Below are 19,313 nucleotides of genomic sequence, written 5' to 3' on the forward strand. Positions count from 1 at the left end.
ATGTAATCACAACAAATATTTGTCTTGCGTTGTTACTGTACGAGTAATATACGAGTTGGAGAAAATGAATTAACCATTTCTTCAGAAGTTTTGGTCTCACAATAGATATCACAGTATAACAACAGGCACTTAATAAGACAAATCTTTGGGTTTAGAAAATCCACAAAGAATCTCAAGTTTACCACCTTCAATAATAGTCCACCTGCGTTTACAAAACCTTTTACAAATGAACATCAACATTGAAAGAGGTTACAGAGGTTCAACCATTGTAAGCATTGTTCTGTATAAATTTAAATCATTATTATGAAAATAATAAAATTCTACCTTCAGATATAAGCCTTTCACGTATTTCCCAAGCAAATATTGTAGGATTTTCACGTTTGTATTGTTCTATTTTGGAGACTACAGCAGGCGTGGCAACTTTTGGTTTACTTCCGCCAATTAATCCAGGAGGCCGTAACGTGCCTGTAACAATAAAAGGAAATCCATAATTAGACACATTCGTAAAAAAAATAAAAATTTATTGATCTTAGTTTCTTTTAAAAAAAGCTTATAATTTTTAGACAACCATTAAACTTTATATAGTTTAATCTCTTTCATTATTAAGTTATCTAAAATTTGACCGAAATCTTACAATAGTTTATATTTGTTTTATTTAATTTCATATACCTATTTGGACTCTATTATCCAAATCAAAGTGAAAGAAATATCGATTTAGGTTCCGTAAAATTGTTTTAGTCAACGTGTTCTAAGTTTGTCATTGTAGAGGGAGGCTGATTTGCGAAACAAAATAAAAATATATATTGGTTTTATTGATCGTAAAAATATTATATTAAGGATTCAAATTGGCGAGGGATCGGTCCAAATAAAAACAACAACTCCGCCTTTTTGGCAAACAAAATAAACTCAAAAACAGAAAACCAGAACAAGTTTTATATTTCTTTTACGAATTACAAGCGGTTCCAATTAACCCAATAAAGATAATGCCATTCTCTAAAAGTGCTAGGGCAAACCCAAGTGGAGTTCTAAGTCAGTAGAAGAATGTACAAATAACGTTGGGGTTTAATGGGCACTATTTATATTTTGAGCCTAATAATAAAAAAAACAGTAATTTGTCATTGAAAATGACTTTATTGTTTTTCAAAATATTCTCCTTTATGATCTATACACTTCTGCATGCGTTCCAACCACTTGTCAAAGCATTTTTCCCATTCCGCTTGAGACACCTCCAAAACATGGTTTTGGAATGCATCAACGGCTTCTTCTGCCGACGAAAAGCGTTGTCCACGTAATTTATTCTTGACGTTCGGAAACAAAACGAAGTCATTTGGTGCCAAATCAGTACTGTACGGCGGATGACCCATTAATTCGATTTTTTGAGTGCTCAAATAGTCGGTTGTTAGACGAGATGTGTGACAGCTGGCATTGTCTTGATGAAGAATGATCCGACGGCGCTTGTTTGTTTTCCTTATTTCATCGAAGACTTCCGGCAAACAAATGGTTGTGTACCATTCAGAATTGACCTTTCTACGTTCCTCTAAAGGCACTGTTGCCACATGACCAATTTTTCCGAAAAAACAGGCGACCATTTGTTTCGAAGTGCTTCGAGCGCGAACATCTTTTGTTGGATTTGGTTCATCTTGAAATACCCATACAATCGACTAGTTTCTGCATATACGCATATATCCATGATTCGTCACCTGTACACTCTTATACAAGTCTTTTGAAGCACCGCCATTGTATTTCTTAAGCATTTGTTTGCACCAATCGACACGAGCATCTTTTTAAGATTTTGTCAGATTATGTGGGATCCAACGAGAACAAACCTTTTTCACGGCTAAATGATCATGCAATATTTTATATATGCTGGTGGAACTCATGCCTAAGGTTGCCTCAATCTCACCAGTATGTCACATGACGATCTTGCATTATTAGTTTTTGCACAGCATCAAATGTTTTCTGACACAACAACTGATTTTGGACGACCTTAACGACTTTCGTCGGTAAAAGAATGACGAGCACGATTGAATTCGTTATACCAGCCGTTTCACAGTGGCAAAGGATGGGGGCTTTATCGCCAAAAGTGGAAGTAAATTGATCGATGCACTCCTTTTGCAAACTGCACGAAACTTTTCACGAGTTAATTCCATTTTTTCGCTGAGACACAATTTTCAATGTAAACAACACAAATCGCGCTCAAATAACAAAACGTTCAGAAGAAGGTTATGGTCAAAAATGTCTAAACTTTCGAGTGGAAACGTCAGATAGCACCTGACAACACTCAGTGTTGCCAAGGCTCAAAATAAAAGTAGTGCCCTTCGTATTATAAAATCAATCCTAAAGTCCTAATCTGATGTAATTCGTTTTTTAATACAAAATTTCAGAGAATTTTGAATTAATTATTTGAAAAAATAATGAAGTGTTCAAATTAATGAGTCAGCCATTACACAAGTAAATACAGGAACAACATAACGGAGATAGTCATCAAAATTGTACTATAAAAATATACACCAGAGGAATAAATTAGACAATCATTTATTAAATACACAAAAAATTATAATAATAATAATATATACATCTTTCATTATTCATAAGTTTACTAAAATGTTTTTATAAAGTACTTTATTACGTCATTTTTTATTTTTATTGTTTTTCATTTGAATTCTTTTTTATGTTACGGCCGCACAAAACTGCACCCTGAGGCAGCCTGTAAACTCTTTTAACAATTGAGAACCAATTAGTTATCGAGCTCAGTGTTCTCTCCTAAACGGACAGCTCTCCTTTCCTTCTCTCTAAACTAACTAATACAATTAACACCCTCAACATCCTGTCTGAATATCCTTACCTTTGTGTTGTTAATATCACTATAAATTATGAGTATTTTATTTTTTTTTTGTAACTGTGTGTATGAACATACACATTTAATATTCAGTGTACTTCATTACGGTTTGTTAGTAACAAGCTGTTGATAACAGCAAGATTAAGGATCCGGATATAACCAATTAAATGTTTTAGTCACACACAAAAAATATGTAAATTTAATCCCTTATTTCTATCATTTTGATGATATTAAATGTCCAATGAAGTCATTTTAATTTACTATTATCTTCCATGATTTAATACAAGCAATCGATAAAGAATTCGATCAATTTCCTGCAAATAGTAGTATCGAACTGTGTATAATTGAGTAACGGTTTTATGTGTACACCAAAGAGCTCACAATATTGAAGGCTACAGTGCAGCAACAGCAAGCCAAGGGCTAGAGGTCTGTAAATTAATTAAGTAATGAGACTGATTTTTTAATTTTTTTTTATTCAAAAAGATCTACAATTCTATTTTGTCACCTTCAAAATAACTTTCTTCTGAAGCCACACAGCGCTGGAGACGTTTCTTCCACTCCTCATAGCAGTGCCCGAACTACGATACTGGAGTTATATACAGGGTGCTCTTTTTTAAGACGGCTCAAATGCATTTCATGCTTAAACGGTTAATCTGAGCGAAAAATGGTAGAGGAAAAATTTGTTGCCCGTCACTTCTAGTTTCAGAATATGTGACTTGATTTTAGATTTCTGCCCGCATACGCGGCTGACGCGAGACCAAAAGTGAGGGCTTGCAGTTGATCCCCATTTTCATGTACACAGTTTTAAAGAGTATAAAAAGTTATGAAAGAAACCGGAAACCGCAATTCGATATCTTTAAAAATAAAGGTGGTAGGCTATTTCAAAATTTGGTATTTATTGATCATATTTCAATTTTTTAACTTGTTATCACAGAGAAAGAAGAGCACGCGATAGGTCATTTTTATGTATTTTTTCATCCCCTTTCTACTAAAAATATTGCCAAGGCAGTAAAGCTAGTATTTTTCTTAATATCGGGAAATAAGTCGTTTTCCGAGTGATTTTTCTAAGCAATAATCAAATGTTAAGAGCTTTAGATGTTCTCAAGCATACACAAAATGGCTAAAAATTAATTTTTACATCTGTCACAACCAAGAAGGTTTAATAATTATTTGGTAATTTTGGGAGAGTTGCGTTTCATTACCAAAAAAAAATGGAAATCTCCTGCCACATATTTAAGTGATCAATATTTTTCATGTAACGGAACAAACTTATTCCTTAATTTATCAAATAATGCACTTTACGCAACTTGTAAAGCATGTACTGTGCCTTCAAAGGTGCCTCCTCAGATACAGAGAGCAGTTGATAACCTCCTGGCTAACCTGGCTTGCGAGCCAGAGGAGGCACCTTTGAAGGCACAGTACATGCTGCACAAGTTGCATAAAGTGCATTATTTGATAAATTAAGGAATAAGATAAATTAAAATATTGACAAGTTTTGTCGAAAAAGTTACTTTCCACCATCTAAATTATGACAGAATATTTTTAACTGGTAATTATTTAATGAAAACAATAATATTTACATTTAATTTGGCATTCATAAGTGTTCATTAATTAAAAACGGAAGTTATGAAGCACCAATATCTTGCAAATTATTTGTTAAGTACCGTTAGATATACAGTTTTAAGCTTAGTTTAAACCGAGATGTTCCGGAATGTAAAGGCTAGATTATCCAACAATAAAATCAATTAGACTTCCTGAATTACACTTAAACTTTCAAGCAATGGCGTGAAGTAAATCTACAATGTGGCATGAATTACAAATGGTTGAAGCCATAAATCATTAAACATTTTATTAATCAATATAATCGGAACTAAATAATTATAATATTAGAAATGTTAATGAAAGGGGAGTGCTGTTTGAGCTTTCATACGGTTAACATCGTAAGAAATTGGAGTTATTAGATCGTTCAGTTAGAATTGTTTGTTTGTGATAATTTTTGGCCTGCTTAAGGTTTTTGTGTTGATATTTAATACTGCAAATTTTTATAAAATTCTATTGAGCCGTTTTGCCGTAATTAGTAATTTAAAATAATTGAATTTAAAGGCCTTGAGTAAGTTCAGCTTGGTTTAGTGCAGTGGTGGGGAGACAGGTACTGTAAGTTTGTTTGTCTAGTTATTATCTGAAGTTTGATCTGTGATTTATTTTGTGAACTGTTTATTTTTTGCTATTTATTGACATTTTAAAAGGCAATTTATTGAAGCTGCAACACTTTTCTTACGTTCATGTCGAGATCATTGAAAGATTTTGTTATTTCTTCGCCAAGTGACTCTCGAACTAAACGATCTCGTTCTTCACCGGAAATAAAAGAAGAAAAGTTGAAACAAAGAAAAGCCAGTTTAGTTGATGAGAAGGTTGATATAATGGATAATGAATTAGAAGTTGGTAAAATCTCAATGAAGAATTTACTTAAGCAGTTTAGTTCTCTAATTGATGCTAAAAATTTAGCTCGTAAGGAGGATATTAATGAGTTGAAGATTAATATTCAAGTTTTGCAAGAAGAAAATAATAGCCTAAAAAGTACAGTTCAGAATTTGGTGTCTAGAAATAATTTGTTGGAAAAGCGCCTAGATTCTTTAGAGACTTTTTCAAGAAGAAATCATTTAATATTTTCAGGCCTTGATGACACAAAAAGCTCAAATGTAGAAAATGTTAGTAACTTTTGCTCCGAAGTGCTGGGAGTTGATGTAGCCTGCAATGATATTGATGAAGCAGTCACCATCAATGTGCCCAATAAAAAGAAAAAGCTAATAAAAGTTATATTTAATAAAAATAATACTGTTCGCAACATACTGAATAATACAAAGAAGCTCAGAGACACAGGATATTTTGTTAATAAAGATTATTCTTATGCAATGAGATTTAAGCGGCAGAAGCTTTTTCAATTTAAAAGGGAAATGCTTCAGCAGGATAGAAATAAGAGAATATATGTAAGAAATGATACTCTATTTATGGACGATAAAGCTTATTATTGGGATATTATGGAAAACTGTGTGAAGATCAGAGAGGACATTGCTGATACAAGGATGAAAAGCCCTGATGGGGGACGAAGAGGAGTGAAGAAAAGAGAGGAGCTGTTGAGTTCATCGGCATCCGGGTTTGTTCCAGACCGGCCTTCTACTTCTCGAGATACGAGTACTGATGCTAAGTAGCTGCTAACGGCTGTCTGTCAAACTGTATCAATTCATAATGATTCTGTTGTAAGTAATAATGTTCTGAATATTTTAAGTTATAATATTTGTGGTTTAAAAAATAAAGTTAAAGACAGGTTTTTCATTAGTTTTGTTCGAAATTATGATATTCTTTGTTTTTGCGAAACTTTCACTGAAGATAAAGATGTAAATTTCATTTCTAATTATTTTCAAGATTATAATTTAGTGTGGGTATCAGCAACAAGAGTTTCAAATTTCGGTCGCGGAATTGGAGGTTTGTTGATTTGTTGTAAAAGGGAACTTATCTCTAAAGGTTTATGTAAATTTGTAAAAATTAATAATATTGATTTAGTAGAAATTCAAACTAATAAAATAAATAAAATATACCTTTTGCCAATTTATCTAGGCCCGAGTAATTGGAAAGAAACAGTGAGTTCCCTTACTGATTTTGTAAATGAAAATAATAATTTGCATTTCTTATTATTAGGCGATTGGAATGCTAGAGTAGGAGAATGTCAAAGCTTTGATGAGGGGTTGTTAAATTTTGAAAATTGTGATGAAAAGAGAAGGTCAAGAGACAAAAAGCTTAATTCTGAGGGTAAAGTTGTTCTTGACTTTGCTGATGAACACAGTTTTTTAATTATAAATGGGAGGACCGCTGGAGATGAATGTGGAGAATTTACTTACATTGGAGCACGGGGTTGTTCTGTAATTGACTTAGCGTTGGTATCATTAAATAGTATACACGTAATTAAAGATTTCCGCGTGATTAATGAATTTTGGTCAGATCATATGCCAATAGAGTTAATTTTGGAAATTGATGTGGATGAGCAGACAGAGAGTCTCTTGCCATTGATGCCCCGGTTAATTTGGAAAAATTCTAGTTTGGAGAGGTACAGAAATAATATTGAAGAGAGATCAGTAGATATAGAGAGAGTTGACTTAAATTTAGTAAAACAAGTTGTAAGAGCCAGCGCTAGGAATATGCAGTCTTTTGGGGATTCTTTTAAACCAATCCAGCCTTGGTATGATAGAGAGTGCTTTAAGAAGAGACATAGAATTTTTAAATTATTAAATTTATTTAGAATAACTGAGTCAAGGTTAGTAAAAGATAAGTATATGGCGGAAAAAGTAATGTATAAAAACCTCTGTGAGCATAAACGGAAAAATTATTATAATCAGGCTGCTATCGCTATTAAGGAGGCGGGTAATGCGAATGAATTTTGGTTGCAGATTAATAAATTTAAAAAGAGAAATTATAAGTGTGGGGGAAATATCCAAATGGGTGATTGGGTAAGATATTTCCATCAATTGTATAATCCGCCTCTACATGCGCTGAATGTGCAATATGCCATCCCTTGGGTAATAGATGATTTTCTAGATAGGCCGTTTGATATCTGTGAGCTGAAAAGTGTTTTAAGCAAGTTTAAAGACGGTAAAGCACCCGGGTTAGATGGTATACCCTATGAATGTTACAAGTATGCACCGGATTCCTTTTTGCAAATTTTATTAAATTTTTATAACAATTTCTTTAAAACTAGTTCAATTCTAGAGAGCCTAAATGAAGCAATAGTACTCCCTTTATTTAAGAAAGGAGAGGTCAATCTAGTAAACAATTACAGAGGGATCGTCCTACAAGACACAATTAAAAAAGTATACACTAGTTTGCTAGCGGAACGGTTGAAATCTTGGGTGAATAGTAAGGGTCTACTGTGTGAGGAACAAGCTGGTTTTAGGGAGGGCTACTCGACAGTGGACAATATTTTCATTCTTACGAACTTGATCGAATTGAAGTGGCATGAAGGAATGAAGAAAATTTACTGCTTCTTCATAGATTTTAAGGCCGCCTTCGATTCCATTAACAGGAATGCTCTTTTATTTAAGCTCTCACAATTGGGTCTCTCCACTAAGTTTATTAGAGTCATATCTAGCCTATACACTAATACTAAATTGTCGGTCTGGGGAAAGCTGGGTCGTTCTGCCCCCTTTGAAACTCTATCTGGTGTTCAGCAAGGTTGTAATCTCTCACCACTTTTATTTATTTTGTTTGTGAATGATCTGAGAGATTATCTTAGTGGAGGAATCAGGCTTCAGGGTTATAAAATCAAATTATTGCTTTATGCAGACGACATAGTTGTTTTAGCGGATAGTGCGGCAGCCCTTCGTTATATGATAAAAGATGTGGAGGAGTACGTTAAAATGTGGAATTTGACAGTAAATCTAGATAAGTCCAATATTATGGTTTTCAAGAAAGGTGGAGGGAGGCTAGGTAAAAAAGAGTGTTGGAAATTTAATGGCCAGCCAATTAAAGTGGTTCACGCTTATAAATATTTAGGAATAGTGCTATCGTCATCTCTCTCATTGACTTCCCACTTTGCTGAATGCTCTCGACATGCTCTATTGGGGATTAACTCTGTTTGGTCTAATCTATTTCTAAATGATCTCATTCCCCTTTCTTCTAAATATGGCGTGTTTAATTCGGTGATGCGGTCTGTGCTGACTTATGGTTGCCAATTCTGGGGTTATCGTTACGTGGATAAAATAGAAAAAGTTCAAAGGACCTTTATTAAAAAACTCTACAGACTTCCCAAGAATATTCCGGATTATGTGATATATTTGGAGGCTAAATGTGCGCCTATTTATGTCTTCACATTTGGCCTTCATTTAAGGTACATAATAAAAGCCCTAAATTATAAAGATTTCCGCCTTACCTCTTTAGTAGCCAAAGAAATAATTAAAAAGAAAATACTGTGGTTCAAGGATTGGATGAATTTGGCTAACAAATTGGGATGTGTTCTCAGCGAAAAATTTGTCTCAGTGGAACAGCTGGAAAGGGAAATGAAAGTTATAAGGGAAGGATTAGTGCCCCATTACCATTTATCTTATAAACAACGAGCCTCCAATGGTATGTACCACAATATATATAAGAGACTGTCCCTGGAAGTGGATTATTTGAATCTGGGACTGGAGAGGTCGCAAATCAGTAGTTTGATTAAAGTGAGGGCTGAAGCCCTCAATTTAAATTTCAAACCTTATATTGTTGGAGGAAATTACAACTGCTCGATGTGTGACCTTAGGGAAGCCGAGGATGTTTTCCACTTCTTGGGCCGTTGTAGAATTCTTAAAAAGATAAGATTGAGGTTCTTTGGGGCACAGTCCTTAACGGAAGAGGAAATGTTGGGGTATTTGAATGGCGCAAATTGGGCGGTGTTGGCTGGCTATATAAGAGACGCTCTAGCCTATCGCTCCTTTTTGGTTAGCCACTTCAATTATTAATTGCTGGTTGGATTAGCGATAATGTAAAATAAAAATTATAATTTTAAAGAGAAAAATTCTTTACTTTTTTATTATTTTAATTTTGTTGTTTTCTTATTTACATTTTGTTATTATTACACTTTTATTATTTTTTATTATTTTCTTATTACACTTTTCAGTTCAATGTAAAAAAAATATATATATATATATATACATTATTATTTTAAATTAGCACTCCTGACAGACAGCCAATGGCTATGTCAGTTATTACTTTTCTGAAATTTTTTCTTTGTAAATTATCTATGCTGTAAATAAAAGTTTATCTATCTATCTATCTATCTATCTGTTAATGAAAGGACCAAGTTGTAATCGTGGCATAACTAACGCTGTCTCGCCACAAATTGCTTTTATTACTGAGAATTAGTAATTATTACTATTTTATTAGTAGATCATTTTAATTAACAGCGATCGATTTTAGTCCTTAATTTTTGAGGTGTTTGCTTAACCTCTATGCTATTCCTTGTGGAAATTTTGGATGAATAGGTTAAGAAATCAGCTTTCGAGACTCCGTTTCAGGTGATCCTCAGATCGAGGAATGGTAAACTGGACAGAACAGTGCCAGAAGGGAGCCATGTGGTTTACGGATGGCTCCAAGATGGCCTGTGGGATCGGAGCTGGAGTGTATGGGGGCTAAACCTAAGGCACTCATTGAGAGTGCTCTTGGGAGATTTGCCACCGTCTTTCAGGCCGAGGTCTTTGCCATTAAAACTTACGCTGAGGAAAATCTGCGAACGAATCTTAGAAATAGGGAGATTTGCATCTTTTCGGACAGTCCAGCGCCACTGAAGGCCCTTACTTCCTTCAGAACTACCTCTTCCCTGTTCTGGGAATGCAAAAAGACCCTAGGAACAACTGGCTCGGCACAATAAAGTCCGACTGGAATGGGTGCCGGGCCATGTGGGGATTAAGGGGAATGAAATAGCTGATCAGTCGGCCAGGAATGGAGCTAGTACTCCTTTCATTGGCCCTGGGGATCACTAGGGGTGCAGAGATTGGACATGAAAAGTACAGGGTGATGCTTCCTGGGGTCAAACACGGCAAGAGATTCACCCTTCTGGTGCAAACAAAGAACCAAAGTGACTCTGGGCTTGGACAGAAATCAGATTACTCTGATTACAGGCCTAATCACAGGGCATGGCAGGTTCAGGAAGCAGTTCTGTACGAGGTGGGGGGGGGGCTTATTAGCCCGGAACCTATGTGCAGATTGTGCCAGGAAGAGGAAGAAACGGCCTCGCACCTATTATTCGATTTGCAATCGAGAGACTGAGCTACGATATCTTCGGAACTTTCGAGATCAAAGGAGATTATAGCGCAGAAGGAACTGGTAGGGAAAGCCCTCAACCTTCTTAGAAGTGGAGGTTTCATCTACTAGTCCAGGGGTCGGCAACCTATTTTAAGTGGAGAGCCATTTCTCCTTAAATAATTTTAATAAATCTTACCAAGAGCCTCAAGGATGATAGTGTAAACAAACTCTGTAGATCATTTGTATTCACAATTTATTGTTTAATGATATTCAATAACATTTAAATGTTTTATACATTTATTTTTACATATTGCAAAGTAAATAAACAAATAAATAATAACTAAACCTGTGTTTAAATGAAAGTGATACATAATTACGTACTGAATTTTAGTATAATTCTATTCAATTTCAAACCTATCACATTTAAAATTCTTTTTGAAAAAATATCTTTACTTTAATAAATGAAATTTTCATTTGTTTCAATAAAATTAAAATATACAATTTATTTTGGGCAGGCTGACGAGCCACAAAATTTGGATAAAAGAGCCGTATGCGGCTCGCGAGCCGCGGGTTGCCGACTCCTGTACTAGGGAAGGCACAATAAGCCTCTTGTGGCTGCGGTGCTGTGGGTCCCGTCCCGCCTTTCAAAATCTAAAAAAATCTAAAAACTCAGCTTCTAAAGAGCACTAAGTTCGTGTATCTTTAACTCGAAATCCAGGGCAGAAATGGTCCAGATGATTGGAGGATGTCTGTTTTCCAGAAGATTGTTCTTCTAGTCAGAGTGCTGAGTGATATGGTTGTTTCGGGGGTAAGATGACGTGTATAGGATGTCCGAATTTGGTACGAATCTTGTCTTTATCTTGTCTCAAACAATCTTCTACTTCTACTTCTTCTATTTTGGTCTCATGGCTAATCGTGAGTTAAATTCATGGAGATCTGATTAAATCAGATCATTGTGGTCAATTCTTGAATGAGAAATAACAATTAAGATCTTTAGCACATCATCAATTTAGATTAATAGGCCAAAATTTGGGGCCATTAAAACATACATCTCCACTTCTTTTTTGACAGTTTCTTCAATATTATTTCTGTAACATTCTTGAAAATGTTATTATACCTAACGGCCAAACAAACAGACAAAACAAAGAAATAATTTTCTAAAATTGGTACGCACTGGAGCAACTGTCGCTGCTGACATTGTCGTTATTGGGACCGTTCCTGGTGGCCACATTTCTATGTGTGCTTGATCATGTTTAACAATGTGTCACCATATGTTGACAAATAATTGCAGCCAAAAAAAGAAAGAGGAAACATTGGTGGGCTTGTAAACGTCATAAAATAACCACAAAAGGCCCCTACTGAACCCCTTCGCTCTGCCCATTTCAATTCCATACTTGAGCCTGCACATTACGAGGCTGGGTTGCTGTGGTAACGCCAAAGTTTATTTCGTTCGCATAGAAACTGCAGTATACTCTCAATTTTTGATCGTCTAAGCCAAGCATTTTCTTGTATTTTGAAAATTATTGATGCTTTATTTGTTTCTTTTTCCTTGTCTCGGATAAAATGACGATTACCGCCTCCAACTGTAAACAATTAATGTATTCTTACCCTAAGAGAAGGAGTAATGTTAGAACGTAAGTCGAAGTTCTACGATTTATCAATTATTTGAACACACTAAACATATTTTGAGTTCAAGTGAAAACCAAAAACATTTTTTAAGCATAAATATGTACGGGTGTGCTATCTGTGAACAGGAAATCCTAATAATGGAAACTATGAAAAGAAAAAGTCGCTAAAACGCTAATCCTTTTTGGTAACTACCTCTGCTTCTGCCATTGTGGCACCGAAAATAAGATTTTTCACTCTAAAACTGGTACCAGAAATGCAACTTTTCTAGAGCCAGTTTTCAGTTTGACTGTTACTTCCTCTTATAAAGAGTCTTCGTTAACGAATAGTGTTGTCTGCATCAAGAGATCATTGCCAGGATGCTGGCAGTACTAGGCTGAAATTATTAGGCATCACTAACTTTTGTTGTAGGCCCGAAATTTTTTTGAAAACTTTATTTACAATTTAAAATAGTTATACAAATATGTATATACTCGTACAAAAGGAGGTTTCAGGCTGCACTGCCTATATACAAGGCGCGGCTATTAAATAACGAGACTATTGCTGAAAAACATTTTATTTTAAATTTATACATACTTAGTTATTATCACCTTCAATATACACCTCTCCTCTATCCCTACAACGCTCCATGCGAATTTACCATTGTTCGAAACAGTGCTGGAAGTCTTCTTCTGTCAGTTCTTGCTTGGCGCGTGCCGCTTTTTCTTTCACAGCTTCAACGGACTGAAATCGTGTTCCTTTTAATGCAGATTTGACTTTGGAGAACAGATAAAAAGATATATGGGGCCAGGTCAGGCGAATAAGGCGGATGGCCTAAAACTGGGTTGTACTTGGCTAGAAACGTCTTGACAGACAGTGCAGTGTGAGCCGGCGCGTTGTCTTGATGGAGAACCCCGTGACTTGTTCTTCCACAAATCGGGTCGTTTTTTTCCTTACTCTTTCACGGAGTTGGGAAAGCACCTCACGGTAGTAGTGTTGATTAATTATAATCGATATTTACATCCGTTTTGGACGTAGAAGGGAGACCCTGGCGGTCATCATCTCCGACGTCTTCTCGGCCATCTTGGAAACGCTTGAATCACTCAAAAAACTCGCGCATGTGATTAACATTCATCGCCATAAACTTCTTTTAATAAAAGTTAAGTTTCAGTAGCGGTTTTATCAAGTTTCATGTGAAATTTCACGACAATTCGTTGCTCTACTACATGTGCTCTACTATCATGTTTTCGGCAAAACGAAACTAACACCTCTTTACAGAGGATTTCTCTACAAACACGTGAGACGCTGCAATCGAAAGAGAAGGCTTTACAGCTGTCGGTCGATAGGATTTTGCGCATGCATAGTTTTTCTGTAGCAGCATCAGTCTCGTTATTTAATAGCCACACCTAGTACTCTCCTCAACCATAATATTTACACAGATATGTGGTCCAAACTTAATAAAAGGCAAAAAACATAAAAAAAACCTTACTACGTACATTTAATTAAAGCAAGATATGCTTAAACCTTTTATGCTTGTATTTTTTATAACTAAGTGAACTTAAGTTATAGGCTATAATACTTCTTAAGGGTAAGGACTACGTGTACAGGAAGTTACAAAGTTTTCCGTAGCATTGTAGATAAATGTGGATACGCTGGGAACATCAAGTGCTACATGCTTGTAGTCTATGGGTATCCAACCGGAGATATGACCCAACTAGTCTTAAGCATTTATTTTGAACTCTTTGCAACTTCCCGTAGTGAGACCCGCAATAAATTTTTTAAAAAAGTAATTATTACCAAGAAATAATCATTGTTATGTTTTGTATTTAAAAAAAACGAGATTTGAATTAAAAGTAATAATAAATGACGTCTCATTTTAAAGTGGTATCGATCAAATAATTCTATTACATAAGGCAACACTCAGTGAGCTTAACTTTTCATGCCAAGTCTGTTAGATGGAACTGTTCATGAGATAAAATTCTGTTCTAAAGTAATAATATTATGATAATAGCACTAATAAACAAAATTATTATAATTATCAATATAAGAAGTATTAAAAAACTTCACGAGTTCCTTTCTTTCCTCTGTCTCATTTTATTCTGCTTTATTTTTTGAAATATAACATAGAAATTATCGGCAAGAGTACAATGGCAAAAAATAAAATATAAACTCTAATTACCAGTTGATTAACTTCATCTTTCACTTAACAAAACAAAAATCATCTGTTCTGTAATACGACTGAATGGTTAGGCACTCGCTGACTTCAATGAAAATGCCGCACCTTTTGTAAAGCTTATGGCTACCACCCTAGTTATTATCCATTATACCAGAGTGTTTAATTATCTCCCAAAATACTGAGGTGTGCCCAAGAGATGTGTATTAATGGTTAGTTAGCCGCACAAACAAATGATCAAGGTGGGCGTGTCATATATACCTAAACACATACAAAATACAGAGCTCAAAAACGTTCCTGGTTTTGCTTACTCTTGCACAAAATAATTAATAATTATAATTAAAAAGAAATACGTGTTCATCAATAACAAAAAGGCAATGTAAGCACGTGCCTTTGTTTTTTGTTCTTTTTTTAAAGTTTTATTTGATTAAATAACGAACAATTACTCGTTCCTGTATTTAATAAAGAAAAAAGGAAGTTTAAATACTCAAACTGATAAGTTACTGACCAGGACATGGCCGAAAATTGAATAAACAAAATCATTTTCTTAAAAAAGTTGAATCGAAAATTATTCGGACTATAAATTAATAAATAGCACCATTATTTGTGCAAATCAGTAACAGCAATCTGTTACAGTAATCTCACAACCCATTTTACGCAAATTACATTATTTATACAACTGTAGGAAAGGACTGGAGCCTTATGTTAACAGAAGCCCACAGAAAACGAGTCTAAAAATAACCTTTTCCGGAACGTGAACCTCTTTAGATTCTAAAAATCACCTTCAAGGATGATGCCCGTATTCTTACAGCTTCAACAGGATCCTTCCGAAGATCTTTACTCTGCCAAAGAGCTGAGCCGGACAAAACCAAGCTTACCTGCCAACTCATATTTAAGAAAATACGCACAATGCGGAAGTGTCCAAAATTATGCTTTCGGAACGAAGACCAAGAAGAGAGAAGAGAGCTCAATATGGCCGCTCTTTGTACTCACTCAAAAATCACTTCCCCAATCATCCATTTACTCCTCAACAATATTGCCGCGATGTTAATTGAATCCTGATTCTATGCTTCAAGTTATTATAAAGAATTATATCCGGCTTATAATGTATGTATGTTATACCTTGAAATACCGAAATTGGAGAATGACAAGATTCACGACAGTGAAATATTGAATATTTGGTTTGTAGGTTATTACAATAAATAGGATCACGTCAATCACATAATTAGGTTTATTATTGGTAAAAAAATATTTTTTTTTTACGTTTTTAAATCATAATTTATTATTAAAACATATGATTGAAAGCTTAAGTAACAGCAAATGTACTTAAATTCAACTTAAAACTGTTGAACTTAAAATGAACAGCACGTTCTAAATTTTTTTGTTTTCTCTCTTTGTTATTGGTCTCTTGAGCTAGCAAATCAGCCATTTACCTCCTTCTTTCAAAGCTTCTTTAGTAAATTGAATATTTACAGAGTTATTTTCTTGTTTGTTAGGAACTCAAAGAGTTCTGTGTAAATGCTGCCATCATCAGCTGCCAGAATAGTATTTAAATTAGCAGGTAACGGACATCCAGTTGTTATCACAGCCCTCCACAATCGGTTCTCTTCCTTTAGTGTTGTTAGCACAATCCAGAATTAGATGGTTGGCGTCTGCTATTTATTCCAGAAGTACAGGAACACTGGTGAGATGTTTCCACACCAATCCTGGGCTAGATGGTGCGGCGAATAATTGTGATTAAACCGCAATTCTAATGACTGTGCTAACAAAACTTCCTATTGTAGTTCTTATATCTGAAAAACCAAGGTCTTTTGGGGGACACTAGATTGGATGGCTGTGTAAAATTGGGCCTTTTCTCGCCTTTGACAATTCGTATATCCGCTGCCATTCTGTATAGCACTCCGCTTTGGCATAATTTTTAAATATCGGAGACTAACATTGAATATGGAGATGTATGTTGTAGGGAGATCGCTTCCTTGGCTATACGATCCACGATTTCATTTCCTCTCAGACCTGTATGGCCCTTAATCCAGATTAAATATACCCGATTTGCCTTTTCTTAGAATACTATTTAATAATTGGGGAAGTTTCTAAGATTAAAGCGGGTGCAATGTTCTAAATTAGAAAAGAAAATAATCCCAATAATAAACTTAATTATGTGATTGACGTTATACAATCTTATTAATTACAAGAACCTAAACCAAATATTCGGTCTTTCTTAGACGCATTCATCAAGCGAATCTTGAGATTTTAGGTCTTTCATATATTCTTTTTTGGTCGTTAGTTGCTAACAACTGAGGTCTTTGCATCTACTTAAATAATGCGATAGTTATCTTACTTTTCCATTAGGTTACTCTAGAACTAATGTAAAAACTCATACATTCAAGCATCATTCGATCTCATAATCATGCTGTGGTGCATCAGGTTCTCTTTCAAACTCCAAAGAGTAGAAAGCAATTATTCTATTCAAATTATTGCCACAATTGACCTCCTTATCAGTCGTTGTAATCCATCCTTAAATTATCTTGTTCTTACTCTTATCTATGGTTATGCATAAATAAATACTCGGACTCTATTATAATAAGAGTCAGATCAAACTCACCTCATCTACAATTAACATTCAATATAACCTTGTTAATAGAGTAATGGACATTCTTAATCAATTTATTGAGGTTGAGACAGAAAACTGATCATTGATTGGTTACTAAGCAACTAAAAAGAAAAACTATTAATATGAATCAAATAAAAACTTCCAAATTACCAACTTGTTATTCTTTGCGCAAATAACATTAAGAACTATTATGAAAATCGATTATAGTAACTGATTATTAATTTATAAATAGTAAATAAAAATAAAGAGAAAAGCATAGAGAAGGAGGGATAGAAAAACAAACATTAAGTCCCTTATAAGGGCTAGTTAGTATTAGTTATAGTTTGACGAAAAGTTTGTTCAAGATGGGGGTGTATATTGTAGTTAGAATAATTGAATAACCAAAGCTAGAGTTTGTAAAGTTTTTTTTAACATGAACCATTTGGTGAATAAAGTAGCTATTGTTCAATAATAATCGCTTACAAAACTAGCCTTAATGATTGTAACATGCCTAATAGAATTTAGTTGGTTGGATTTAGCTTACGGTCTTGCCTTAATGAAGGATTAAAAAAGTTTGGCAAAAAGTAGTTCTGAGTGGACGCCAAAGGATCAGAAATGAAGAAGAGGTCGTCTATAAGTTGTGAGATGGCCGTCAGAGTAGGTTGTGGATAGTGAACCACAGTAAAAGACAATTTTTGATAAGACAAAAAATTTTTTTTGAATCTGCAAAGATTTATTAATGAATAAAAAAAGTGTTTGTTATTTCTTTTGTTAATTATGTAGGCCATTTTTCTCAGTTTCATTTACGGTATTTTATTCCACAAATTATTTCATTTCATTGAATTCCCAGTTTGCTTAATTATTTATGTTTTCTGTTGTTTGTTCTCGTATAGTGTTTTTTATGTATTTTACTGGTTCAACTAGTGTATATCTATTAATTATTTGTTCTATTCTTAATTTCAGATTATATTAGTACAAAATTTTAATTTAGAATTTACAATTCCAATTCGTAAACCTCCAAAAACAGAAACAGAGTTTACTCTGTAAAGAGTTTAACTAAAGCTTATTATTATTTAGCTTACAGTTTGCGCGAGAAAACTATACTGGTAATTAATCAAAGTTATCTCTAGTTAATTTCCTGATCTGTTTTAATTCTACTTGTTGTGACAGTAATTATAATTATTATAAAAATGACCAACTGGCTACTAGTTTTAAGAAGCTTACTGCCCAGGGCGTTCATTTCATTGCAATTAGTGTGTCAGGAAACCTCAATCTACTGAATAATGCAGATTTTTGTATTTTTTTTAAATTTTATAACTGAGCAATTTTATAAATTACATATAATTAACAGTTAAAACATAAGTTTTAAAGTATGCTGTGCATCAAGATTACAAAATCTTACAACATTTTTCATTGAATATAAAAACTAATAACCTTATGTAAACTGTACAAAACAGCGTATTAGTTTATTTAGGTCAATAAAAATCCTCTTTTTTTCCCCCCTCTCAGGATTAAGCAATCTGGAATAAATGTAATCCAGATGGTGGATTAGTTTGTGGATTAAAAATAAATTAACATTGACAAATGGCGGACAAAGAATAAAGAGTAGTTAAGCAACTAAGTTCAAAATTGTATTATGCACTTTTTCTATTAAGATAATATTTGTTGATATTATGGAGTGCATATTAAATAAATCCATTCTCCCCTACAAGTCCGACGAAGGAACAACATGGTAATTTAATGCAATTTATATTAGAAAAGAAACTTAATGAGTTAAATGTAAGATGAATTTCGAACTGAATACGTACAAATATTTAATGTAGGGGTTAACAACTATTTTGAACAGAGACAGTATCCTAAATCAGAAACGTATATAACGTTATAATAATTACAAGCTATATTAAAAATTAATTAAAGCTAAAGCAATATTTTTAATTCAAAGAGAAGATTAACGTTGTTTGCAATGCATTGTAAGATTCTTTCAGCTAACATATGTTGCAAGTGACATTTGTCCCTAGCCAGACCACACCAGTATCTCTGGTTCACCCTAACCTCCGCTATCTTATTTCTCCAAACTGTCCCTGCCAGCATTATTAAGAGAAAAACATGAAACCTAAATTAATTTACTAAATTAGATGTATTTATTATTAGATATATTATTTTTAAATAGATAAAATTATTACGCACAATTAATTTCATTTATTGAATTTGTTTAGAACAGTTTTGGATTCGTTTTTCTATGCACAATACATTTTTTATAAATCTTACTGTACTTAATTCAACGTTGAAAAGTAGCAACATCTGTTCTACTTGTATACATCTTTTGTACGACTATTTAT

The 19,313-nt window shown here is 34.0% G+C and overlaps 1 protein-coding gene across 2 annotated transcripts in view; it reads right to left on the reverse strand.

Moving 5' to 3' along the window:
* LOC141461461 (paired box protein Pax-6-like) overlaps positions 1-19,313 on the reverse strand; it is a 138,027-nt gene that overhangs the window by 41,168 nt on the left and 77,546 nt on the right. For both annotated transcript variants that reach the window (XM_074142600.1, XM_074142599.1), the window contains exon 3: positions 325-465. In XM_074142600.1, coding sequence (XP_073998701.1) covers positions 325-465 — 141 coding nt within the window. The remainder of the gene's footprint in view (positions 1-324; positions 466-19,313) is intronic.

Source organism: Rhodnius prolixus, unplaced genomic scaffold, assembly GCF_049639745.1.
Source record: "Rhodnius prolixus isolate KJV_2025 unplaced genomic scaffold, Rpr scaffold_6, whole genome shotgun sequence".
Taxonomy (NCBI): domain Eukaryota; kingdom Metazoa; phylum Arthropoda; class Insecta; order Hemiptera; family Reduviidae; genus Rhodnius; species Rhodnius prolixus.